The following is a 23,714-nucleotide window of genomic DNA, read 5'->3' as shown; positions in this document are numbered from 1 at the left end:
TCCTCTTGAAACTTAGGGAAACCTTTTTCCCCGAGTTTTCCCACATTGCACGATACAAATTTTACCCGCCTAATGTCTCAAATTTCACGCTTAGGTTGTGATTAGTATATAAATGGGAATAAAATAAGCATTTATAAGTTCATTTCTTTATCTTGATTAATATGTATTCTAGATTTAGAAATATTTATTTTCATGAAAATTCTTACCCTTAGATAAGGGATTAAACGTTTCCCCCTCAATTATGGTATTAGCTATTCCCAAATTTAGGAAATGAAAGTTTTTTTTTTTTTTTGTATTAATTTAATATTTATTTTTAATTGTCAATAAATTTGAATATTTGTTGTATCTAGTATTAAGAAATGATTATGTATACATGATAAGAAAAAAGTGATATTACTTTGATACTTAATTATTTTAATAATTCAAAAAAAATTACTGAGTACTGAATAAATAATTATATATGCACTGATTAAATATATTAGTCCATTTAATTATCCAAATAATTATTTTTATATTTTGACAGAAAAATATTATCTATATGTTTAACTAGTCAATAAATTATTTATTATGTAAATAAATAATTTATATATATAGATATATTATAAATTGCTTATAACCTTTCGTATGTACTTTTAAAAATACTATTAGTGTATAATTGAAATCAACATACTCAGTAAAATATGAATAAGTATTTTTTTTTTAAAAACAAATTACAAAAGAACAAATTTATCACAAAAATAATTTTATTTTATTATTAAATTAATTTTAATTATCAATTATATTAATGGAATCAATTAAAAAACTAAAGAATGACAATTCTATTATTTTCTAATTTATTGTGTATACCGATCACAACAATATTATTTAAATGGCATTTCTTCCCGGATCCGGACACTACAAAGATCAATATTTAGCACTTGCGGCTTCATTGCAGTGTAACTTAATTGATTCATTGGACATTCAACATTGCAGATAAGTCATTCAATACAATACATCGACATCATTATGACCCTTCGTGTTGAACATTTGTCAGATCCATAACCAGCACCGGATTAACTTAATGAGTTCAGGAACAATCACACCCTGAGGTGCTATTGAGATATTAGGCCCTTATGGTATCTCGTACACATTCCCACGGTTGGCCGAATAAGTCAACTTCAAAGTGGATTTGTTGTGCGAAGAGTGCGTTGTGACCCGTGGCCGCCTTTCCGCAATGGGCAAAAGCCTGACGGAGCTGTCTATACAGCATCCAACTTAGATTCCCTATATTGAGGAGAGGACATTGATCATTGCAGCACTCAGAATCCCATATACGGAGGTTGGTTGATCATCCCCCAGGACTCGATCTAGTCAAGAGCTCCCCATAATGACTGCAGAAGAGCACTTATCCCAGCATACCATTTCCAAAGTTATGAATAGCGCAAATTTCACACATATGGAGGTATCAATAGCATACTTGCATAGCCTGAATATGCAATATAAGCTCTCTGACTTATTTGTCAGAAAATTCTCTTTCGGATCAAAGCTCATAATCTTATAAATTATTAGCATGTTCGACTACTTGGGTGGTCACCAACAAAGGGTGGATAGCGTTCATCTACTTTGTGTGAACAGAACCTAAAGAAACTCATGTTGACATGATGGAACATCATGCTCGTTTTGTGCGCTTTCCAACTTCCAGTGCAAGCTCGGTGTCGATTTTCAAGGAAATATCAAGTGCTTTAACAGAATGGGTCAGTGCGCCACTGCAATTCAAAAGATTACCAAGTGAATAACCTGCATCTTGTTCAATGAACAACCCCGAAGATAAAAACAAAATGTATCATATCCAGTTCTTTTGGGGGTGAATCTATGAGAATTACCTACCCCCAATAACAAAGAAACCAGAACCGTGTGGAATGTATTAACACATATCATGATTCCACAAGATCCCGTTTATAAAAAGGGACCACATTCATTTTGTACCAAGACTTCAAACTAACATATATAAGGTAGAGCAATTAAACAAATTGGACTCGGAAAGACATCTTTTTTCCTGTGGTTCTGAGGCAAATTACATTTCTAGTCATGCATATGAAGTGGTTCATATCTGCACTATAAAATAGAACAATTGCATAAGACGCATTATAATGTGTCAAACCAAGGTTCTTCGTACTTCTATGGCACATCAAATTTCTATATTACATAAAGAAACTAGTAACTTCATTCATCCATCATGAGAAGACCTCCACTTCTTCATCTCTTCCCCACCACCCAGTAACCCATATTTGCACACACACATAAAAAAGATATTAAATAATTATAAGAGCAACTATCTTATCATCTATTAATTATGTATAGGTGTAACTGCAATGATAAAGTATATGAAAGAACCAGTACCTAGAAATGTAGGTCACTCCAGATTGTCCAATCTTGTTTACAGTGTCAAGGGTGACATTTCCAGATGCCTGACAGAAAAAGAACCATAATAAACTCAACGCAAGAGAATAAACAACTGAGAATCCAAAGGGCATGCAATATGAGATAGAATGCCATTGCATACTATTCAAATCATTTAAAGCAAAGACAAGAATATTAGGTAAAAGATGATGCTAGCATCAAAGCCAACGTATACCTTAAGCAGTTACTACAAACAAAAGAATATGTAGAAGCACCAAATATAAAAAAGGAGATAAAAATTACTTAAATTCTTATTTTGGTTTGCGTTACTACAAACAAAAGAATATGTAGAAGCACCAAATATAAAAAAGGAGATAAAAATTACTTAAATTCTTATTTTGGTTTGCGTTACATACTGCCATTACATACTCTCTTCTATCCATTTATTTGACTTGAACCATATTTTGCTAGATTATAAAAGATGTTCTTATTGCATACATGAAAAATAGAAGATTCTCAATGATATAGCAGCTCAGACGGTGCAGCCAACTGTGTGAAGTGAGTTTATTGGATATCAGAAGAATCAGAGGAGAGACACTATATGGAGCTTTTCAACTAATTAAGAACCAATAAAAAAATGAATATACGACTATAATATACCTCAGTCTCAAACCTCCCATCAATTAATTCCACCGCCTCTTTAAGCATGGATATATCCACATCCCCATTGGACAAGGGGACAACCATATTGTCCAGCATTATCCTGGTCAAAGCCGTCTTTGTTGTGGATGCATAGTGTAGTACTTGATTTACTTCCTCTAGAGTCCTGGTTTCAACCTGTTAGTAGAAGAGAAGTCTCCAGTCACCAAATTTCACCACTGAGTTTTAACATGCACAATTTTCAGAAACATACAAGAAAGAGTGTTACTTAAGACTTCCAGAGCACAACTATGGACGTCAATTAGAAAACACGGAAGTATTTGTGGTTGTGAATATCCTTTTCGAGTTCTTGACATAAAAAGGTCCCATCAAAACATATAAACAGAAACATCCCCAACTGAAAAGGGCAGGTAAAAAACAAACCTACTAATATTTATGGACCACCTTAGTTTTGGAAAAAGAAACTCGTCAAAAAGCTCTAAGAACAGAAAAACTACCTCGACACCCATTTGAAGATTATTTTGCTCTAAATAGTCGTCCACAGCTTTCAGGGCGTTTGCAGTACCTCCAGCGATAGAGATATGATTGTCTTTTATCATGACCATATCAAATAAACCCATTCTATGATTCTGACCCCCACCTATCAGCACCTGCAGAGTATTTGAGCAAACAACATTCAGATGCTAAAAATGATGGCAAAAATAATGATATTACAATTGGAGCAAGTGTGGTGATAGTGATCTACACCGCCCATTTATCCACCAAGCGTAAACCTGGAGCAGTTTTCCTAGTCTCTAAAATGTAGGCAGGACGTGCAGCATCTGCCATGGCCTGCAAGAATTTTGAGCATCAAATTTCCATGACATGAAATCAATTTGAGATGAGAAAAGAGACATCCTATAGATTCAACATCATATTAATAAATAGTCAATAATGCAGCAACATTATTTTGGAGTTAGAGCATTAATAAAATTTATAGAGAATAGCGAGCTACTCAATGCAAACACCTTAGTTAGAGTTGCTATTCCACTCATTCTCTGCATAAAGTTAAGAACAACCCTTTCAGCCACAACAATGCTGTGTGCCCTTCCTGCACATTTTTGAAAGCAGTAACAGAGAACAAGGTCAAAACTTAAATTTTCAAGAAAAAGAGTTATATTCTACTGGGAGCTATATCTCACTTACCATGTACTTTTCCAAATTGTAAGCCTTTGTGCACACTATCACCATCGTTTCTGTACCATTCCACCTGACGAACACACAAACTGATGTAAAAAGATGCCATTTCTTCATCCTAAGTGTGACATGAATGCTTAAAAGAATGAATCTGCAGATTAACTCCACTTTAGTTACCTTAAGTGTAGGATCAACCTCATTAAACACCATTTCTGCCAGTGCAATGCCGGCCACAATTCCATCCTCCTTCGCCAGAAAATGAGCTTCCACTTCCATTTCAACAGGAATTGTTGCTTGACATGTCACATCCCCTATTATTTAATTAACAACTTGTATCTTGTTAACCGTACAAAATCTTAGATGGTTGCAAGAAAGAAAATTCATTATCAGAATTCAGAGGCTGTTCCTCTTTTCTCAATACTCAACTAGATAATGAAACTAATTTCAAAGAGAAAGAACCTTAATTCCAAATACAGTGCCCCTGCAACAGATAATTAAGATTTGCATACATTTCTTGAAGCGCGAGAAAAAGAGCTGCAAAGGTTCCAATTACATTTACAATCCCCCTCTCTACAACCACAAAACTCGACTGCACCATAATTTAAACAGGTGAAAACCCCCAGGTCTCAGTGGCTTCATTCAGAGGATGTCGAATCGATAAAGTATTATCATAATAACTGTAAAAAATAATTCTTGTACCGCTACCAATCGATAGCACTAGAAGTTTTGTAAACAGTGAACTTCACCTCGATCTCCGGCGTCCTCGGAGAGTGCCAACTGAATAACACTCTTGAGGTCATAAGTGGGGTGCGCCGGAGGCTTCACCACAAGGGACCCAGCTGGAATTCCCACATTTCTGGTAGCTGTTGCTGACATTTTCACAACCAATCTGCAATTCTCCAAACATAAGATCCCAAAAATGGAAAGAAAATAAAACCAGAAGAGAAGAGTTTCCAACCTTCTGCTGAAGGGCGTGAAAGATAAACCTGGGAAGAGGGAAATGGCCCTGGACATTTCGTTGATTTTATGGGTTTTTGCTTGTTTATTAATAATTTGCTCGACTTTCCAAACAGAGAAGCTTCGTTTATGTGTGCGCAGAAACGGGCGACTGCGGGACAGCGATCCGTTAGCCTGCCTATCTGAAATAAATATATTTTATTAGAGATAATTACACTTTATTTCCCTAAATTTTATATAATTATACAAAAAATTCATCTAATTTTAAAAATAATATTTAGTACTCTTGATATTTATTTTTATTTAATAAAAAAACTAAACTAATCAAATTTGTTGATATTAACAATAAAAATAAATTAAAATTCATATTAACCTTGGGGATGAGAATTACATGGGTATAATTCAATTTATGCAATAGAATTTGATTTTGAGAATTCTAAGTAGATATTTCGTGAAGCCGTGATCCCTATACTACAAAACTTTTTGAAAAAGACAAGGGATATATCATTAGGGCTAAGGAATTTGAATGGAAACATATCAAAGATGACGTACTTTACCTCAGAGGGTGTGAATGGTGTGGTCAGAAGTGAATTCATCTCAAGGTTTACATGTGATTGAACCGAAACCACCATCTCCTCAACACACAACCCTACTGGCTGACAAAATGCAAAGATAGATCGAAAGTATTGTCAGAAATGGCTTGAATGTCAGAAATGGCTTGAATGTCTTCCTCTTTATCCCTCCACACTCCCTTAAGGTCCTTGAGCCAAAAAATTCTATTACACTATTTACAGATTGAAGCACGAGATAAAAAAAACTGAGTATTATCATCCTCATTCGCCAGCCAGTGTTGTTTAGTTCATTGCTGCCACTTAATTATTTTTTGTGTTTCAATATCCGCAACCTGTGTCCGAATATCCATATCTCTTGATAAACCCCTGTATCCATATGACCTTCCTCCAACTGAAGATACCATTCCTACAACCTCTTCCACTCCCGTTTACACTTTTGTACCATCTGCCGATCCCATTTCAATAAGGCCAGCCAACATGATTGAATTTTCGCCCATAAAATCGTATGTGCATCGCCAACCTCACCCCCACCCAAGCTTCCTGGATCACTCGTGAACAAATTTCTTCCTGCAACCAATGAGCCTCAGTTCGAAATTGAGGCTTCTTCTTAGTTTGATTTGTTCTTGTATGAGCCTCAAAATCAATTACTAGCATCCTATGGTCATAATTCCACACCTTTTTGCGGAACACAGTGGAGGGCGAAACTTACTCAGCCATCTCTGATTAGTACATTGTTTGTCCAATCCAGCCCTCGTGGTGTCTGGAGCTTACATCCGACCGTACCATATGTATTTCGTGTATATTAAGCTCTATGTACGATAGTATGACCACAACAACGACTACAACTCTTGTACGCTAATATATATTGATGCGGGTAAAATTCATTAATGTTTTAAAAAAAAATCTCCTTGGACTGAGATATATCATAAGAGTATAATAGATACAACGTTCTTTTACCAATCTTATTGAAAATTCGAAATTTCTAGTTTTTGAAGGCAAAACCCATGGCGCAATTTGAAAAGACCTAATATATAGGGTATTATCGGACAAAACCTATAATTAGGTATGATTTGATTAAGATCCTAACTCAATTTGTACACAATTAATATACTTAAATGCTAATATTGATAACGTTTGTCTTAATTCTAAAATATTGTCTGCACCCATGGAGGAGCGTACATTAGGCAACCTCTGTATGAGTGATAACAATGACGACTATAAACCTTATACAATTAATTACTTTTTGGACGACTAATAGAGTGCACTCCTTTTTTGACTTGAAGTTATAACATGATGAAATATGTACATTTATTAAACAAGACACGAAAATTTTGAACTTTACCTCTCTTCTACGTACTGATTGTCAAGTCCATATTTTGTTTGGCTTAATTAAGCAAGCATGAGGAAATATGTCTGTCTGTCTGTCTGTCTGTATGTATGCTCTCCCACCTCCATCTTTTATATTCGTAGAAACTCGTGTAGAAGAAAGGACTTCGAGTCTGCAATTTCCATTCAAAGTTTTGAATCTCCAAATGTCAAGTTCTTGGCTTCTTGACATTAATTCCGCTGTTTACAATCATGTTGTGTCTTTAATTGAAAAAAGAAATAATGCAGCAGTTCCAAATTAATTATAAATAAATCAAAGTTGGCAGCTGTCATGGCAATGTTTTCAATGTCAAACCCATGACTTTCCTCTGCTCTTTAAAATTGATCCAAAGTCTTCCATATACAAAAATGTACATGCTTTTACTTCCTGCATCAATTTCTCTTCATTCCCGGCGCCTGAATTAATAATCTTATTACATTCAGACAGGCATCGAAATTAATCCTCCACTTCTTCCAGGCACTCAAGCATTTAAAGCAAGTAGGATATCTGAGTACACAAACATCTCCAATTAGAAAAAATCATGCACTTGCATCGAAGTCGACAGAGATTTGTAATGGTTACGTCCAAGACTAAGAGGGTTAACGTGCTGATTCTGATGGTATTTCTTGTCGTCGTAATGGCTTCCGTGGGAGAGAGCACAAGAAACATGAGGAGCAGTCGGGTTTTTGGAAGTTTGATCCAACAGCGGCTGCCGAGAGGGCCGGTGCCTGCGCCATAACAGATTGAATCCTCTCACGCATGAAACCAAGTTGTTTAACTTCGCAGATCCACATCAGCACATTATTTGTCCATGATTCCTCTATTTAATTATTGTATTCTTTTTCTTCTTAATTACATCTCCTTTCCTTCCCGAAATAGGAAACTTAATTACACTTTTACATACACAATACACCACTGATTCTTGTCTTTATCTGTCGGCTCTTTCCTCGTGTGTATTTTCTCTGCATTACAGAAATTGCTATATATATATATATATATATATATATATAATAGCCTGGTAGTGGTGGATAGATTTCATTTCATTTCAATTAAAATATAATTGGTTTACCAAATTTTACAAATAGCAATCGCTATAAGAATGATAATATTTAATTAAAATTAATTATGATAATTAATAAAAAATAACGTAATTAAATAATTATTAATTATGATTATGTAATGATTTAAGTATAATTATACCAAATCTTAAAAAAGAATTAGCTGAAGTATCTCCAAATTGAATGCATTTTAGAGGAAAAGTAAAGGAAATAAGCCATGATCAGTAAAAAAATATTTTCAGATTGATACCGCATATAAACAGGGTAGCTTACTTAAATAACAATCCACCTGAAATCTCTTTTAATTGACCCTACTAACAACTAATTTTGACGTAGAATAATATATATATATATAAAGAATTGTGATATGAACAATTCTACAAAACGTAGTATATACAAAATCAACAAGCGTAAAGTCCTAAACTTGGACCTTCAACCTTGAAGCTATTTAGGCAGAATCTATAATACTTAGAGCATGTATGGTTGTGTTTTCATTTTCATTTTCAGTTTTCAACAATTAAAAATATGTAGAAATACTTTATTGATTTTTGTGAGAAAATTGAGAATATGTTTAGATCAGTTGTTTCCAAATATAGGTATATAGGTGTGAGAATGTTGAATATAGATTTATGTATTTTTTATGTGATAGATGACCAAATTGATTCAATATGTGAAATTATAAAATAATCAAAGTGAGTCTTGCCATTTGAAATAATTTTAATTGATTTGAAACAATAAAAGACATGTTGACAAGATAAGACAAGTATAACAAACCCATGTGACCTATAATTTCAAAAATTGAGAATTAAAATAGGAATACATTCTCAATGAAAATGACTTGACCAAACAAAATCCCAACTGCCCAAATAGTGAAAAATGAAAAAAATCTCATTGAAAACACAACTAAACGGGCTCTTAAATGTTGCCTTCTTCCTTTGAATGATTGTGCAGTACTATTACTCTCACGCTTATATTTGTATATGTTTACTTTAATTGATTGGGTCAGATATCTTACAATAGGCTATATTTACTTCAAGTGATTGGGTAAGATATTCTAAGATATTCGACCTTATCACATATTTACTTGCAAATGTCTTGATCCTTTGTTAACCTCACAAGCTCGTTATAAATCTTTATAAATGTATTATATAAATCCCCCACAATCTAGTGGGATATATGATTCCACGAGGCCTATGTGTGTAGGTTCAAAAGTTGAATGACAAATAGCCCCTACTTACACAAACAAGAAGTTATTTAATTTTTTATTATTAAAAAAAAATTATATTATTATATTAATTTTTGACAACAATCACCGCATAATTTTTTTTTAATTACAAATAGCCCATTTTTATTATATAATTAAAAAAATTATAATAATATATTTTTTAATAATAAAAAATTAAATAATTCCACAAACAAGCTTCCCTCGTCTTCTCTCTAAAAAATTTGTAGGTCACGAATTTTAACGGGAATGTAATTTTGAAAATTGATAAATTATCACTTATTTTATCCTAAATATTTACTAAAAGTAAGAGATAAAATTAATTTTATCCCAAATTTTATTGAAGTATGCAAGATGTATAGTATGAAGATTTTATTTCATCCCACATTTAATCCATCACTAATTTATACCAATCTAATCCCACTTGAACCAAATGAGCCCTTAGACTATTAGGTGCTGCTGGGAATTTTCCACCCAGCAGTGAGCCCAAAAATTTAATCAAATCCTAACAACTATTACAGTAAATCATGGGTTGAAAAACCCTTAAAATACAAATCAAGATATACGATAAAATATATCAAAATAATGACAGATTTACAATATCAACAAGGAACGTAGTAACAATAAACGACTCAGAGGCCAAATCGGGTGAAGGGTCTCCCACAGCTACTCAGACCGGCAACCTCACTCACCAGTTGCGCGTTTTATATCAAAAACAGTAACTCAGATCCACCAAGGACCAAAACACAACCAACCAACACCACTAAGGCATTTCCACAAAGGAAAAAATCACGGAGAAGTTCACGAAGAAGAGAGGGGGTTTTGATGTTCTAGTATTGTTCTATTAAACTAGAACAAACCAGACAAGAGGAGATATATAGTTCTCGGCCAAGAGAGAGAGAGAGAGAGCGGAAAGGATTTTGAGGTGAAAACGACGAAGAAGGAGAAGACGAGGAAGAGGAAGGAAATGCAGAGAAGGGAATAAGGAATCGGGGGAAAGTGATAACGGTTACGGTTACCAGCAATAAATAGTTAGGAATTGGGTCAGTTGAAGTGGGTTGGGTAATCGGGTTGCTCGATTGGTGGACTGGGTTGCCATCCAGATAAGTGAGGGAGTGGGTGGGTTTTTGGGCCTACCAAAGAAGGGTCATGGGCCGCATTATTTTAACAGGTGCAACTGAATTCAATTTCGAACTTTACCATAACTATTGGGCCTGGAAGTGGAGTTGCTTAATGAGTCTTTCCACATTATACTAGTCCAGTATGGAAATATTAAGGCCCATTCTAGCTACAATTTGTCTGGAGGGCCCATTTAACCTATCGAAAAGAAAAAATCTGGAGAGCCCAAAAAGATAAACAAAAATCAAAGTGGTTTTGTTCGGGAAATCACCAATTTCCTATTTAAGTAAACTTATTAAATTAATAAATTGAAGTTATAAAAGAGATGATGTTTGAGTAACTTAATTAACAACATGATTTTGTTTGAGGACTACTGGTCTGTCAGTGATTTTCCTTTTACTTGTCTAACGAACACTGCAAAATCAAACATCTGAATGTGCCAAATCTAGCACAGATATAACAAATAATAATTTGCGGACAACATCGGCTTCCGTGCCCCAATACTACAAGCCTTTATTGATTTAGTTAAGGAATTTTCCGTTTAACGTCCCCATCACAACGTCTGTTACGCAATTTTGGACACAAATATTCTAGCTGGAAAGATTAGGATATATAACTTTTATGTTTGACGTGGGACCACTTTTTAATTTTTAGAATCATAAAAAAAGTCTCATAAATTAATTTAATAATTTAAATAGTCATGGATCTGCACATAATTTGACTCAATCTCCATAACTATTCAATTTAAACTCGATCAATTGTTTATGGCCAATTATACAATTTGAATATCTCTACAAAAATAAACTTTCAAATGCCATGTACAACTTTTTGCTCCTTTATCCACTTTCTAAAAGTTTCACTTTATTTCACGTTTTACGCACCATAAAAGCTATAATCAAGATCCTTTTTATGAGAATTTTCATATAATTTTATAAGTACAGATGAACTAAAAATGAGCTTATGACTTGAGATTGGAAACAGAAAAAAACAAACTCAATTCAAACGTCATATCAATGTGTAATCAGACATCAGACCAAATTATGTGGTATTAAATCAGTTGGTAAAAATTTATGCAATGGATGAAGAAAGGAAAACAAACAAAAGTTAAAATAGTGTCATGGAACACCAATAATTCAACCAATATGTGTAGACGTTTTTATTGGAGCATTGTCGTGCCTTAGAACAGGAACTACCCATCAAGATTCCCACACCTAATCAGGCATCTAGTTTTGAGGGGTGGGGGGTATTTTAACATAAAATATTTGCCACTTGGAAAAAAGACTAATATTTCTTAAATGAAAAAAAAAAAGAAAAAGAAAGGTTTCTTGAGAAACGGAGCCACTGCCACAGGTTTCTTTGCTTTTAGTGTCGTTGTCGAATCTACATGACAAAAGCCCAAGGCCAACCATAAACGAAAAGAAGGGCAGAAATATATATATATATATATATACACACATATATTTTCTAAATATAATTAATAAATATAAATATAAATACGGAGATACGTTGTTCTCCATCCTTACATGTGCGTGCGTGAGTGTGTGCGCGCGCGGGCGGAGTGTAGGGGGTTGGTGGAGGTGGTAGTTTACACATGCTCAGTGCGTGGTTTTTGGTAATTTCCACTTAATTTATGCTTTGATTCAACTTCCAACGGCTGAAAACGAATGAACACAGAAATTGAGGTAGGTTTGAGGTTACTTACACTTAATTAATAGTACTAAGTGTGTGTCATACTCTATATATATATGTATAATTTAAAAAAAAAATCAAAATAAAAATTTATATAAATTGTATTATTAATTTTTGTAGTTTAAAAAAGTACCAAAATATATATGTTAAGAATATAAACATTTTGATTTATAAAAAAGTTTTGACAAAATAATATAGGAAAATTTAAAAAATTGCATGAAATAAAATAACCACCAAAATGTTGTTATGAAAAATCGTGATAAATGAAGATGCTAAGAAATAATTAATTAATTATTTTAAAATCTTAAAAATAAATGACATACCAAAATTAAGTGAGATATCAAAATAATTCTCTTACTTTTATATTTAGTATAGATTTTGAGCACACCACTTATAGTTCTATTTTGGTACGAATTTGAATTTTTTTACTTAATGTACGTGACCCAATCTATTTTTAATAATGGAGTAGTTAGGTCCATAAATCGCGTATATTTTTGTTGGGTAGATGATACATTCAATGTAGATTTTTGTTCAATAATGAAAAAATTAATGGGATGGCGTAGAAATGATATGTAGATTTAGAATTTCGTTATAATTAATTATTTTTAGTTTTTCAAGATATTAAAGAAAATAGATATATATAGAGAGAGAGAGAAAGAGAGGACTAAAATTGCAATCTTTGGATCTCTGATGGATGATCTGTCTGTCCGTTGAAAGTAAATTATTTAAAATGAAGAGACATATGCTGGACTTTAATTAAAGGTTGGAGGGTCAATGCCCAAAATAAATAAATAAAAGAAAAAAAAGCTGTTATTCATCATGTAAGCAATTATAGAAGCAGAGAATTAATGCAATATGTATACATATAAATAAATTAGTGAGAAACATAGAAATGGGTGAGTGTATTGGCAGTATGTGGTGGTTGGTGAAGTAAGGGATTTACGTGGTTTGGTGAGCATATCAGTCTCGGGGTAGTTGGCTTAATTTTTTATATACAAATCAATGTATATATATATATATATATATGTATATTTGGATTATTGCATCCGAATTCTATATTTGCTTAAATATTTTTATATACGAAAAAATATGTGCGTGCGTGTAAATTTATTAAATGATGAAAATAATAAAAATTAAGAATTAAGGTTTGTGTGCATAATTTAAATTTTTATTATATTTATTTAATTTAATAAAAAGGAGAAAAATAAATAAAGAATATAACCAAAAACTGATAAAATGAATTGATTTAAAATGTGTGTGCGCGCGTGAATAAAAAATATATTGATAGAAGAAATTAGTTATCTTGCTAAATAAATAAATGAGATGTCCTGTATATTTTGACATAGTAAAAATATGAAGTTATACAATGCAATTCTAAAAAATAAAAAATAAAAAAGCCCTAATTAAAATTTGATGAAGATGAGATTCTCATGAAGTTTCTTGTAAACGTAGGTACTTGAAACTTTTTGGTTGAAAGTAATGTTGTCTGGTTGTGAAGAGTAAAGGTGAAAACATGACATGTTCAAAGGTTGCTATAGCTGAACTAGTGTGAGATCTATAAAAGGACTTTAAACTCCTGTCGGCCCTCAACATTATATAGGTAGAAATAAGGTTGTGTTTTTTGATGAGGTTAAAATTGGTAATAAATTATAGTGTGGTAGACGAGTGAATTAGATAGAAGATGAGAGATGTTCATGATTTGTTGCACTTGCATCTTATCTTATATAACTGATATACCATATATAGTTTTTTACCATCAATTCTTTTTATTATTAACATTACATATATGTAATTATTTATGTACAATCATTGTATACACTACACACACTTGGACAAACAAAAACATACACAAAAACATTGACATATATCTTGTAGAACTCCAACAACGACACATAGGGATTGGAAATGCATCCAAGAATATTTGGTGTAAATGTTGAAGTACATCCAACAAGTACTTGGATGCATTTACACCAAATGTTGAAGTGTATTTACAAAATGCATCCAACAAGTACTTGGTGTAAATTTTAGCCTCTGCCTCAAAATATTTCACATCAAATTCAGTAGGGCTACAAATTTTGCCAAACTCAAAAGTGTGGAAATGATGTGACATGGATGTAGTTAATAGTTACTCCACTAAACAAAACCTATTTTGTGTGCCAAAGAGAAGAGTGAGGGCTAGAACCCTAAAATACCGGAATTAGGTTGCAATTCTGGAACCCAAAGGACATCATACGATAAGTTGGGAACAAAATCATGATGTTGATATCTCGTTTTTGTTTTTTTTTAATATTTAATTAATTTATTAAACTTTTCACACATTCATTATTTTTTGATAATTATTTATTTTTCTATTTCATGCATTTTTTTCTCTTTAATAGTAAATTTAATATTAATTTATTATTCTGTATACACTTTATTAAATAATAAAAAAAAATTATTTTTATCAGAATTTCATTCATTATAATTACCACCTCCACCAGTATATCCACTTTTTTTTCCCCTTTTTTCGGGTCCTTTGGCCGCTTCTATTTTGGCTTCAAAATCAACCCTCCTCCAAAGTAGACTCCCTACGTCTCCTTCTAAATTATTAAAGTTATTTGTGGCATACGTTGTCTAAATGTCAAAATTCATTCAAATATATATATATATACCTCTCTTTCTCCATTCATGCTACAGAATTAGTACTCAAACCTATAATAAAGAAATTGTTTCTTGTTTGGAGTACTGATATGTAGATGTTAATTACGGACATTACATTATGGGAATTTATATATTTATAGAGATTAAATTAGAAATAAAATACATTTAATATTAATTTGGGACGCCTCTGACATGTTCCAGGCCTCCTTGTACTTTTTTTTTTTTTTGGGAGGGGGATGAATTAATAATCATAATTAGTGACCGAAACACCTGAACTCAGACATTTCTCATAAATTATGTAAATATTAAATCTTGGATTATATATATATACACATATATGCATATAATGTTGTGAGTGAGTGCACGGGTGGCATTTGGGAATTGGTTGTTGAAGGTTCACACAAGGACTTGCTAAATCTCACCAGTCAGTCAAAGCCCTTTCTCACGTATGAGCTAAAATTAATCTCGCACGTACGAGCCAAACGTCCTTGGAAATTTTCTATATATGTTGGAGCCTATAAAGTCTGCCTGACATACAATCCAACGATATTCTAAGCAGGCCAGCCCCAGCCAAAGCCATTGTGGAAACTCAGTTTCATCCTCTCGTTCCATTATTAATTACGCTTCTTCCTTCATCGATGGGCAGAGGAAAGGGATGGATGGGTGGATATTAAGATGATGAAACAGGTGAGTGGTTTCAATGCTATGCTTGTCAAGTGAGCAGTCTAGGTTGCAGTTAACCTTTGCTTCGTTGTCTGTTCGACCTTGCACGTGCCATGAAGAAGCTTGCAGCTTCCTTTGATTTTATTCCTCTATCTTATAATATTCATGGTGAAGTAGTGATCAATTTTTGCTATTTTCATCGAAGCCCGGATTGGCCTTAATCAATTATTAGTGCATGTCTCTGTTGGTAATTTTGGTTTCATGTTGAATTTGATGAAGCCTAGCCTAAGGTACCTAATTTTAACGTAATACATGAATAGGAAACAGAAGTTGAGTATATATATATAGTAGGTTGTGGATTTTGATTCCCATTTCCCATTGTATAGCTGTTTAACTCTTGGAAAGAATATAATAAGCTGCATAAAAAATATATAACCAGAAATCATATTTCTTATTTTAATTAATTTCTCTGAATATAATATACTTATATAATTGTTTTTCTGTAAAAGACAAAAACCAGCCCACATTTTTCTGTGGGGATTCCGTCTCTGAATCTTTGATGCCAGCAACCTTTTCAGAAGCAACAGAGGTAGCTAGAATCAATATTTGTGTCTGAATACAGTTGCTGTGTCATTTGGTGGTCCACTTGATCAAATAAATGGTAGATCTGTGTAAATAATTAAAGATGGTGATGGGCCAAAAAAGTAGCTCGACGCTTTAGCAAAATTGAGAGGTAGGTGGCCCGGGACTTGCAAATATCCTTCAAAATTTTACTTTTTTTTCTCTTTCCGGAATCCAATCAATCCATGGTATTGGGTAGTATAAAATTCTTCAACCAGCTTTCACATTCACCACTACTGGTCGAAGACCAACTTGAACATGTTCAGACCATTTTTCGAGGTCGAACAGACAACGAATTTAAGGTGTAACAAGCAAGGACTGCTGATTTGCCAAGACTTTGCATGGAAGCCAATTACCTACTTATTTATATATATATGCACAGGTTCAAACCTACCAGGAAAGAAGAGGTTGCTTCTCCAATAATTCTCCAGTTTGATCAGCTTGCTGTCGATCCCATGGAAAACACGAATTTTATGTTATTATGAAAAATGAGCATTATATATCTGTATCTATATATATATATATAAATTAATTGCAGGAACATGATGATCTTGTTGAAGTTGGAAAGAAGAAATTAATTTCCATTAATGGAAATTAATTGAGGCAAAATGGAAGAATAGTGGGGTGAGGACTGAGTATTCTCTCCTACTAGTGATCATGCGCAGTAGATCAAAATATTGGTCCAAGGTAATAATATCCAGAAGGTTCTGTTCCTTAGTCATTGCTTACCTGGGCATGAAAGTGTGAAACAAATATTGGAAACTGTGTTGTAACAAATTAAATGCCGACATTGTTCTACATGTTGCATAAATCTATATATAATGGCTTAATACCCTAAAATATCTATGGTTATTGATATAGTTTAAGCCCAAAGATGTTTATTTTATTCATTAATTTAAAATTATTGCATTTGTAAATTTTTAGGAAATCGATCGACTAAATTTATTTATTATTTAAAATTTTTTAAATAGTATAATTTTTTTTTTACATATTTTATTTATATTATTTACTTATTTATTGAAATTTTGACCAGATATGCTAGAGCTTTCATGTTAATTTCGTAATTGCTCAAAGTTAATTTTATGATCAAATTAAGTAAACTTAACTTGACATTTAGAAAATTAAAAAAAGATGAATTAACTTAATTTAGTTAAATTTGACTAATACATGGAATTAATAAAATTTGGTTTAACTCAAAGAATTAAAAAAAAATTATCAAATCAAAGTTGAATGCAAATGCAAGTTCAAATGTTACTTAAGAGATCTAAATGAAAGTTAGATATATTATACTTAATTTTTTCATTTACTTTTACCAACTCTTACGTCTTCATTTTAATTTGAACTTGTCTTGACTTCATAATAAATTAATATTATTGAACCATTATTAATTTGAATAAATTTAAGATTCTTATTTAAAATTTTTTTAATATCGACCTGTTATTTGGATAAAATCAAGTTCATTATTTAAATTTCTCAATTTGCACCTATTGAAATTTATGTAATTAGTTTTAGTTTATTGACCGACGGGTCATGAAAATCCACTACTAAGTTAATTTAGTAACATACATTGTTTGACTTGAATGTAAATTTAAAATTTGAGAACTTTTAATCTTTTAAATATATTATAAAAGAAAAAAAAATAAACAGGTCTCAAATGGGTAAGACCCAAGCTCTACTCGAACCTCCTGGGTATAATCTGGATAAGATTCTATGGGTATTTTACAGGATACGATACACTTTATTAAAGATCATGTGTCCGGCACATACATTTTTTCTAAAAAAAAATTGTTAATTTTTTAAAATTATAAAAATCAATTTATAGGACTAAATTTTTTATTTTTTAAATTACAGGATAAAAATTACAATTTTATGGCAGCACTATTACATTGTAAAATGAGAGAATTTCCATCCAATTGATGACAATTATATAGCACACTATGCAATCTCTGCATTTTCTTTTCTTGAGCGCGCTCATCACTCCCCCACTCACTGTCGTTACTGTTCTAGCGTACAATATTAAAGTTTCTATATTCAGCTCATTCCATATGAGTTACACTGTTATTTTGGATCACATATATTATGCATTTTTTATGAATTATTATGTACTTGTAGTACAATTACTATTATGTACTTGAGGGAATAATTTGAATAGCAGTACAATATGAAGTTAATAATTAATTTTTATTTTTGTGTATTTATTTATGTAAAAATAATCCCATGTGCAGGGTAGGCATAGAACCCTACTTTTTCATTGAGCGTCAAATATATGAAGTTAATAATTAATGATGTAATTAAATGATTCAAATATTTAATTAATTCATGAAATTAAATATAAATTAAAGGGTTGTGAAATCATAACAATTAATCAAGAAGATTCAAATATTTTCGATGAATTTATATATAATATATTGTTATGAAGTTAAAGTTCTTAACAGAGCTTCTGGGACATGGTAATCTCAAGTTTAATCAAGTACTATATTTTGTTGCCTATCAATTTCTTCCGTAAATTGGGACACGTATATAAAGTATGATTAGTTTGTAGAGTAGATATTGGAAAAAAATATACATATTAAATTATTTGTAATTTGATCCAAATTAGAGCGGCCATATATATATATATATATATATATATAGGTAGCAATATTAAGCACCTGATTTACTTGTATTTGAGATATTAATTTCCGCAAATGATAATATATCAGATATGATTTGAGCTAAAATTCATCTCACTAATTAGTAATACAGTGAGCAAATACAGAAATTGATGAATAGAAAATTAATTGGTATAAATACTTCGGATACTAAAATGTTAATTATTGCAAATATCTTTTCAGAATCCCATAATTTAAGAGTTCTAAATGGTTGAACAGATATATTTGTTTTTCCAGTTTAGATGTGCAAATATTCTTCCGTCATTACCACACAAAAATGTAGTAAATATGTGTAAAGTTGTCCAAAATTAGGTTCCTACATGTGCACATATACGTATGTCAGTCGAGACTGGGTTGGTGAAGTTGGGAAATGCGAAAGGATGAATCTCATCCGTCGGTCAAACCTTGTCACACGTGTAAGATCAATACATTTTTAATTGTACTTGGATTATTTCACACGAGCCAAAAATCATTGGAAATTTTCGCTGCACTGCACTCTTTCTATATATATGTAAATAAATGTACCAAAGTAGTCCAATCAAGGGCGGACGCCTGTGAAATTTTGATTCAGCCTCTGATTCCATCACCATCCTTCTCATATATATATGTGTGTATGCATCTTATCTTGATTAGTTCCTTATCTTCAGCTGCTGATCAGCAACTGCCATAATCTTCGTATGAGGTTTATAGATTCAATATCTTTATCGTGTTATTACTATTGATGCTGATGATAAGGTTCTCGTTGATGAAGTTCGCAAATGGGCGGAGGACAGCGATGTATGTGGATTGATCATCAGGACATGAAGGAAACGGTGAGTGGTTTCGATGCTATGCTTGTCAAGCGAGCAGTCCTGGTTGCGGTTAGCCTTTGATTCATTGTCTGTTCGACCTTGAACTTGTCAGAAAACCCTAGGTAGAATTCTTCTTTCTTTAATTTCCTCTTAAATAAATGGAAAATAATTTCCTACCCTCTAATCTTATCTGTGAATATTAGGTAAATATTAGTTTCGCTTTCATGAAATATATATATATATCTGCACACACACAAGATAAATAATATTAAGACGCAAAGTTAGTTAAATTTGGTACAATTTTAGGTTTTGATTGTGATAAGATTGTTAGGTTTGTAGTTTATATATATAGTAAGCAGATGGACATGATAATTAAGGATAAACTGCGAATCGTATTTTCTTTTCTTTTTTTGGGAATTGGGGTCGTCACGACGTCTTTTCTCTTTTATAGAGTTGAGAGAACTTAATTATCATCCATTTTTGACAATTATAAGACGATCAATCCACATGTTATCACTCACACTCACTCAATGCTTCTGAAGCTTTCAGCGATTCATCCTGGAACATATTAAATGAAGCAAATTTCATACACTTTCACAAATAAAACATCACAAATTAAGAAACATGAGCTTTCAATTGTAAGAAAATCAAGACATTATAATTAAAGATATGCTGGAATAAGTGTAGAGTATTTAATTAAACTCCTGTCGGTCGGGAAATTACTGATTTATAATTATGATAAAATATAGATTATAATTAATATGATCCACTGAATTCTTTTATTTATAATTTTCAATAAAATGATCAAATCCATACTTTTATATCTACTACTAATTAATTAAGCAATAATATATATATATAAAATAATTGCAGTGGTGAATAGGGATGGATCTGTGGAACATACATATGGATCAAGACGATCATGTCTGTTCTCTATAAGCTACATATTAATTAAGAAGAGGAAGATATATAGAGGCCCATGCCACATTATAATGCTTGCTTCCATTGTATATTCGTACCATTGCACACCAACTAACAAACTCTTCGGAAGTCCCAAACACTATTATATTATATAAATATGTGTGTGTGTGTGTGTGTGTGTTTCTTGGAATTTGAAAGGCTAGTTACATGAGAAAACAAGAAACTATATTAATATTGCAGATCATATAAGGAACTAATTAATTTAATCTGCATTTCCACCATTAAATTAGAAAGTAGTTACATGAGTTTGGCAAGGTCGAAGGGGCAACGAAACTAAGTGAGAAGCAGTGGCAAGGACTGCTGGTTTGCCAAGGCTAAGCATGGGAATCAATACCTTAAAAATCTGCACTTGCAGCAGGAAGGTAAGAGACTACGACTTAATTTCATCAACACTCGCACAAGCACAACAACTCGCCAGCAGCCACGGTTTTGGAACATTCTCAAAGTTAGATGTAATTTTCCATGAGTATGCATTCATTAATATTGTTTGAAACGAAAACTTGTCTTTTAGCATTTTCATCTTTTAATTAATTAAGCATATATAGTTTCAAGGTAAATTTTGTCATATATATATGTCAACTGATTAATTTGTTCTTTTAACTGAAACTTAGTCTTTTTGCTTATTAATTACTTCATTCGGTTGCTAGATTTGTTTAAATTTTACCACCAATCAATTATATAACATATGATCTTATTTACCTTTTCAACTAATTAAAGGTATTTTCTTTAAAAAATTAATTTCCTATATATATATATATATATATATATATATTGAACATTTGGCACAACATTTAACTCTAATAAGTTGAAAAAATAATATTGTTTCAGTTATAATATTGAAAACAACTAACTACAAACTTCAGCTTAAACAAGTGAAGTAAGTACTAATAAGTTTGTATAATTCACACGTAAACATGAAGAAATTTACTTAATTATGGAACAAGGAAATTATAGTATACAATCCAACTAATGAATCTCGACGCTTTTGGATGTCCAGGAATTATATTACGTACTCCATCTTTCTTTTTCCGGCATATATTTGGAAAAGTATGATTTTTTACTACATTAATTTAATTATTATGAACAAAAAAAGGATTACAAAAAATACAAATTAATTGTGACTCACGACTATAATTAACTGTTATTTCTAAAGCAAGATCAATATATTAGCTATAGCTCAAATTATAGCAAATGTCTTGACTATAGTAAAATATCATGATCAATATTGATCAAACCTGGTAAATATTTTAATTTTTACATTGATTTTGTTTGACCATGATAGATAGTCTTGATTTATTATATTTTTAAGTAGTGATCATATTTACTCCTCTTTTAAATACTCTTTATTTCTAGTTAATTTTAGATTTGGATTTTAAAACAAACAAGCCCCCTTTTTTATTTCTACACTTGAAGCAATTAAGTTTAAACCAATTTCTATGGCTTCGACCCTACTCATTGTTCTCACAAGTTTGTAGTGAATTTTTTTTTTTTGGTGAATTCGACTCTCATCAAAATTTGGCGCCGTTACTGGGATTGGCATCTTTAAATTAATTTTCTTTGGTTAATTATTCTTCTTACTTGGTTTTGATGCCACGTTTGCCTTGTACATGTGATCTTGAATTTGATCTTGAGATCAAGAAGCCCGCATGTAAACTCCAAAAAGAAATCAAGCAACACAAGGGAGATACCTCTACCTCTTCCGAAATAGAAGCAATTTCGAGTTAGACGTACTTACGTCTAGCGACTCTAAAGAAGAAGTCATGGCCCACAATCTAGAACGGACGATCAAAGAGATGACTTCTCTTAACTTAAAATCAACAACCTCTTTGTATTGAATATCCAGCTTTAGTTGTTGATTTTGATCTTAAATCTGGCTTTATTCACTTCTTACTTTTCGTGGCCTTGCAGGTGAAGACCTACACAAACATTTCACTTAAATCAACAACCTCTTTGTATTGAATATCCAGCTTTAGATGTTGATTTTGATCTTAAATTTGGCTTTATTCACTTACTTCTTACTTTTCGTGGCCTTGCAGTTGAAGACCTACACAAACATTTCAAGAAATTTCATATTGTATATTTCGGCATGAGACCTCAAGGGGTCAATGAAGAGCAAGTCAAACTGCGAGCTTTTCTATTCTCTTTGGGTGATAGAGCAAAGGATCGACTCTATTCTCTACCTTCGTGATCCATCATTAGTTAGAATGAGTTCAAAAGGCAATTATTTGAAAACTACTTTCCCGCCTCATGAACTATAAATCTCCAGAAGGAAATAAGTGGAATACATTAATTTCTCGGAGAAAAATTTCCATGAGTATTAGGAAAGATTCAAGCAGTTTGTGGAAGTTTTCCTCATCAACAAATTCCGAACCACCTCTCAATTGAATATTTCTATAAAAGGATTGTTTGAGACGAATAGAAGCTTGGTAGATGCGGCTACAAGGTAAGGAAATGTGAGTTGTTAGGTTGTATCAATGACTATAACCAATTTATATCTATGATTAACCATAGCATTGATGAACATGATCCTGCCTTTAACTAGAATGTTTCTCTCATATTTATCCTCTCTCTAAATGTTTTCTTCTATTTAACTTAGATTTAGATTTTAAAACAAAATTCCCTATCTTTTATTTTTATTTTTATTTGAATGTATTAATTTTTTTTTTAAATAAATCTACGTGGATTCGATAATGCTCACTGTTTTCACAAGTTTTTTTTATGAGAAAATATTTTCGAATAATTCGACAACCATCCCAAGTCATGTAGTTAAAATTTTCAGGTTGATGGGTTGATAGAAGGAACTCATGTAATTATTAGGTATGCAAATCAAATGCTTCAACTATATTTTGTGCATTATACGATAAATGTATTTAAAACATGATGGCACGTACAATTAAGGATAATTATACTAATATTTAGTTCAAGAAAATGCATATGTTAATTATTTATAAGGTATAGTTAATAAAGTGGGATAAAAGTGTATTTAACCTTTGCTAATTAATTACATCTTAAAAATATACTAATTTGTCTAAAAAATATTACTTTATTGCCATAATATATTAAAGTTAAACTATTGAATTAAACATTAATTTGAATGTATATTAAAATTTCACATTTTATATTATCTGTATTAGATAAATTAAGTTGAACAAATTTAAAATCAAGTTAT

The 23,714-nt window shown here is 31.8% G+C and overlaps 1 protein-coding gene and 1 long non-coding RNA gene across 2 annotated transcripts; one reads left to right on the top strand and one right to left on the bottom strand.

Moving 5' to 3' along the window:
- Nucleotides 1-936: 936 nt before the first annotated feature.
- QPT (quinolinate phoshoribosyltransferase) lies at nucleotides 937-5,345 on the bottom strand. The gene is made up of 10 exons (XM_011077388.3): nucleotides 5,174-5,345; nucleotides 4,962-5,104; nucleotides 4,393-4,526; nucleotides 4,225-4,288; nucleotides 4,047-4,129; nucleotides 3,787-3,870; nucleotides 3,537-3,689; nucleotides 3,040-3,216; nucleotides 2,380-2,447; nucleotides 937-1,745 (listed from the first exon to the last, which is right to left on the bottom strand). Exons 1-10 carry the CDS (start codon nucleotides 5,227-5,229, stop codon nucleotides 1,649-1,651), a joined length of 1,059 nt encoding a protein of 352 aa, XP_011075690.1. The 5' UTR covers nucleotides 5,230-5,345; the 3' UTR covers nucleotides 937-1,648.
- Nucleotides 5,346-15,367: 10,022 nt separating this feature from the next.
- Nucleotides 15,368-23,068, top strand: LOC110012483 (uncharacterized). Its single transcript, XR_002287717.2, has 3 exons — nucleotides 15,368-15,525; nucleotides 16,505-16,809; nucleotides 19,525-23,068. It is a non-coding gene; the product is annotated as an uncharacterized LOC110012483 (long non-coding RNA).
- Nucleotides 23,069-23,714: the final 646 nt, after the last annotated feature.

The sequence above is a fragment of the Sesamum indicum genome, linkage group LG1 (assembly GCF_026168435.1).
Source record: "Sesamum indicum cultivar Baizhima isolate 11 linkage group LG1, ASM2616843v1, whole genome shotgun sequence".
Taxonomy (NCBI): domain Eukaryota; kingdom Viridiplantae; phylum Streptophyta; class Magnoliopsida; order Lamiales; family Pedaliaceae; genus Sesamum; species Sesamum indicum.
The sequence above is the reverse complement of the archived record's forward strand: the minus strand, read 5'-3'. Positions and strand labels throughout refer to the sequence as shown.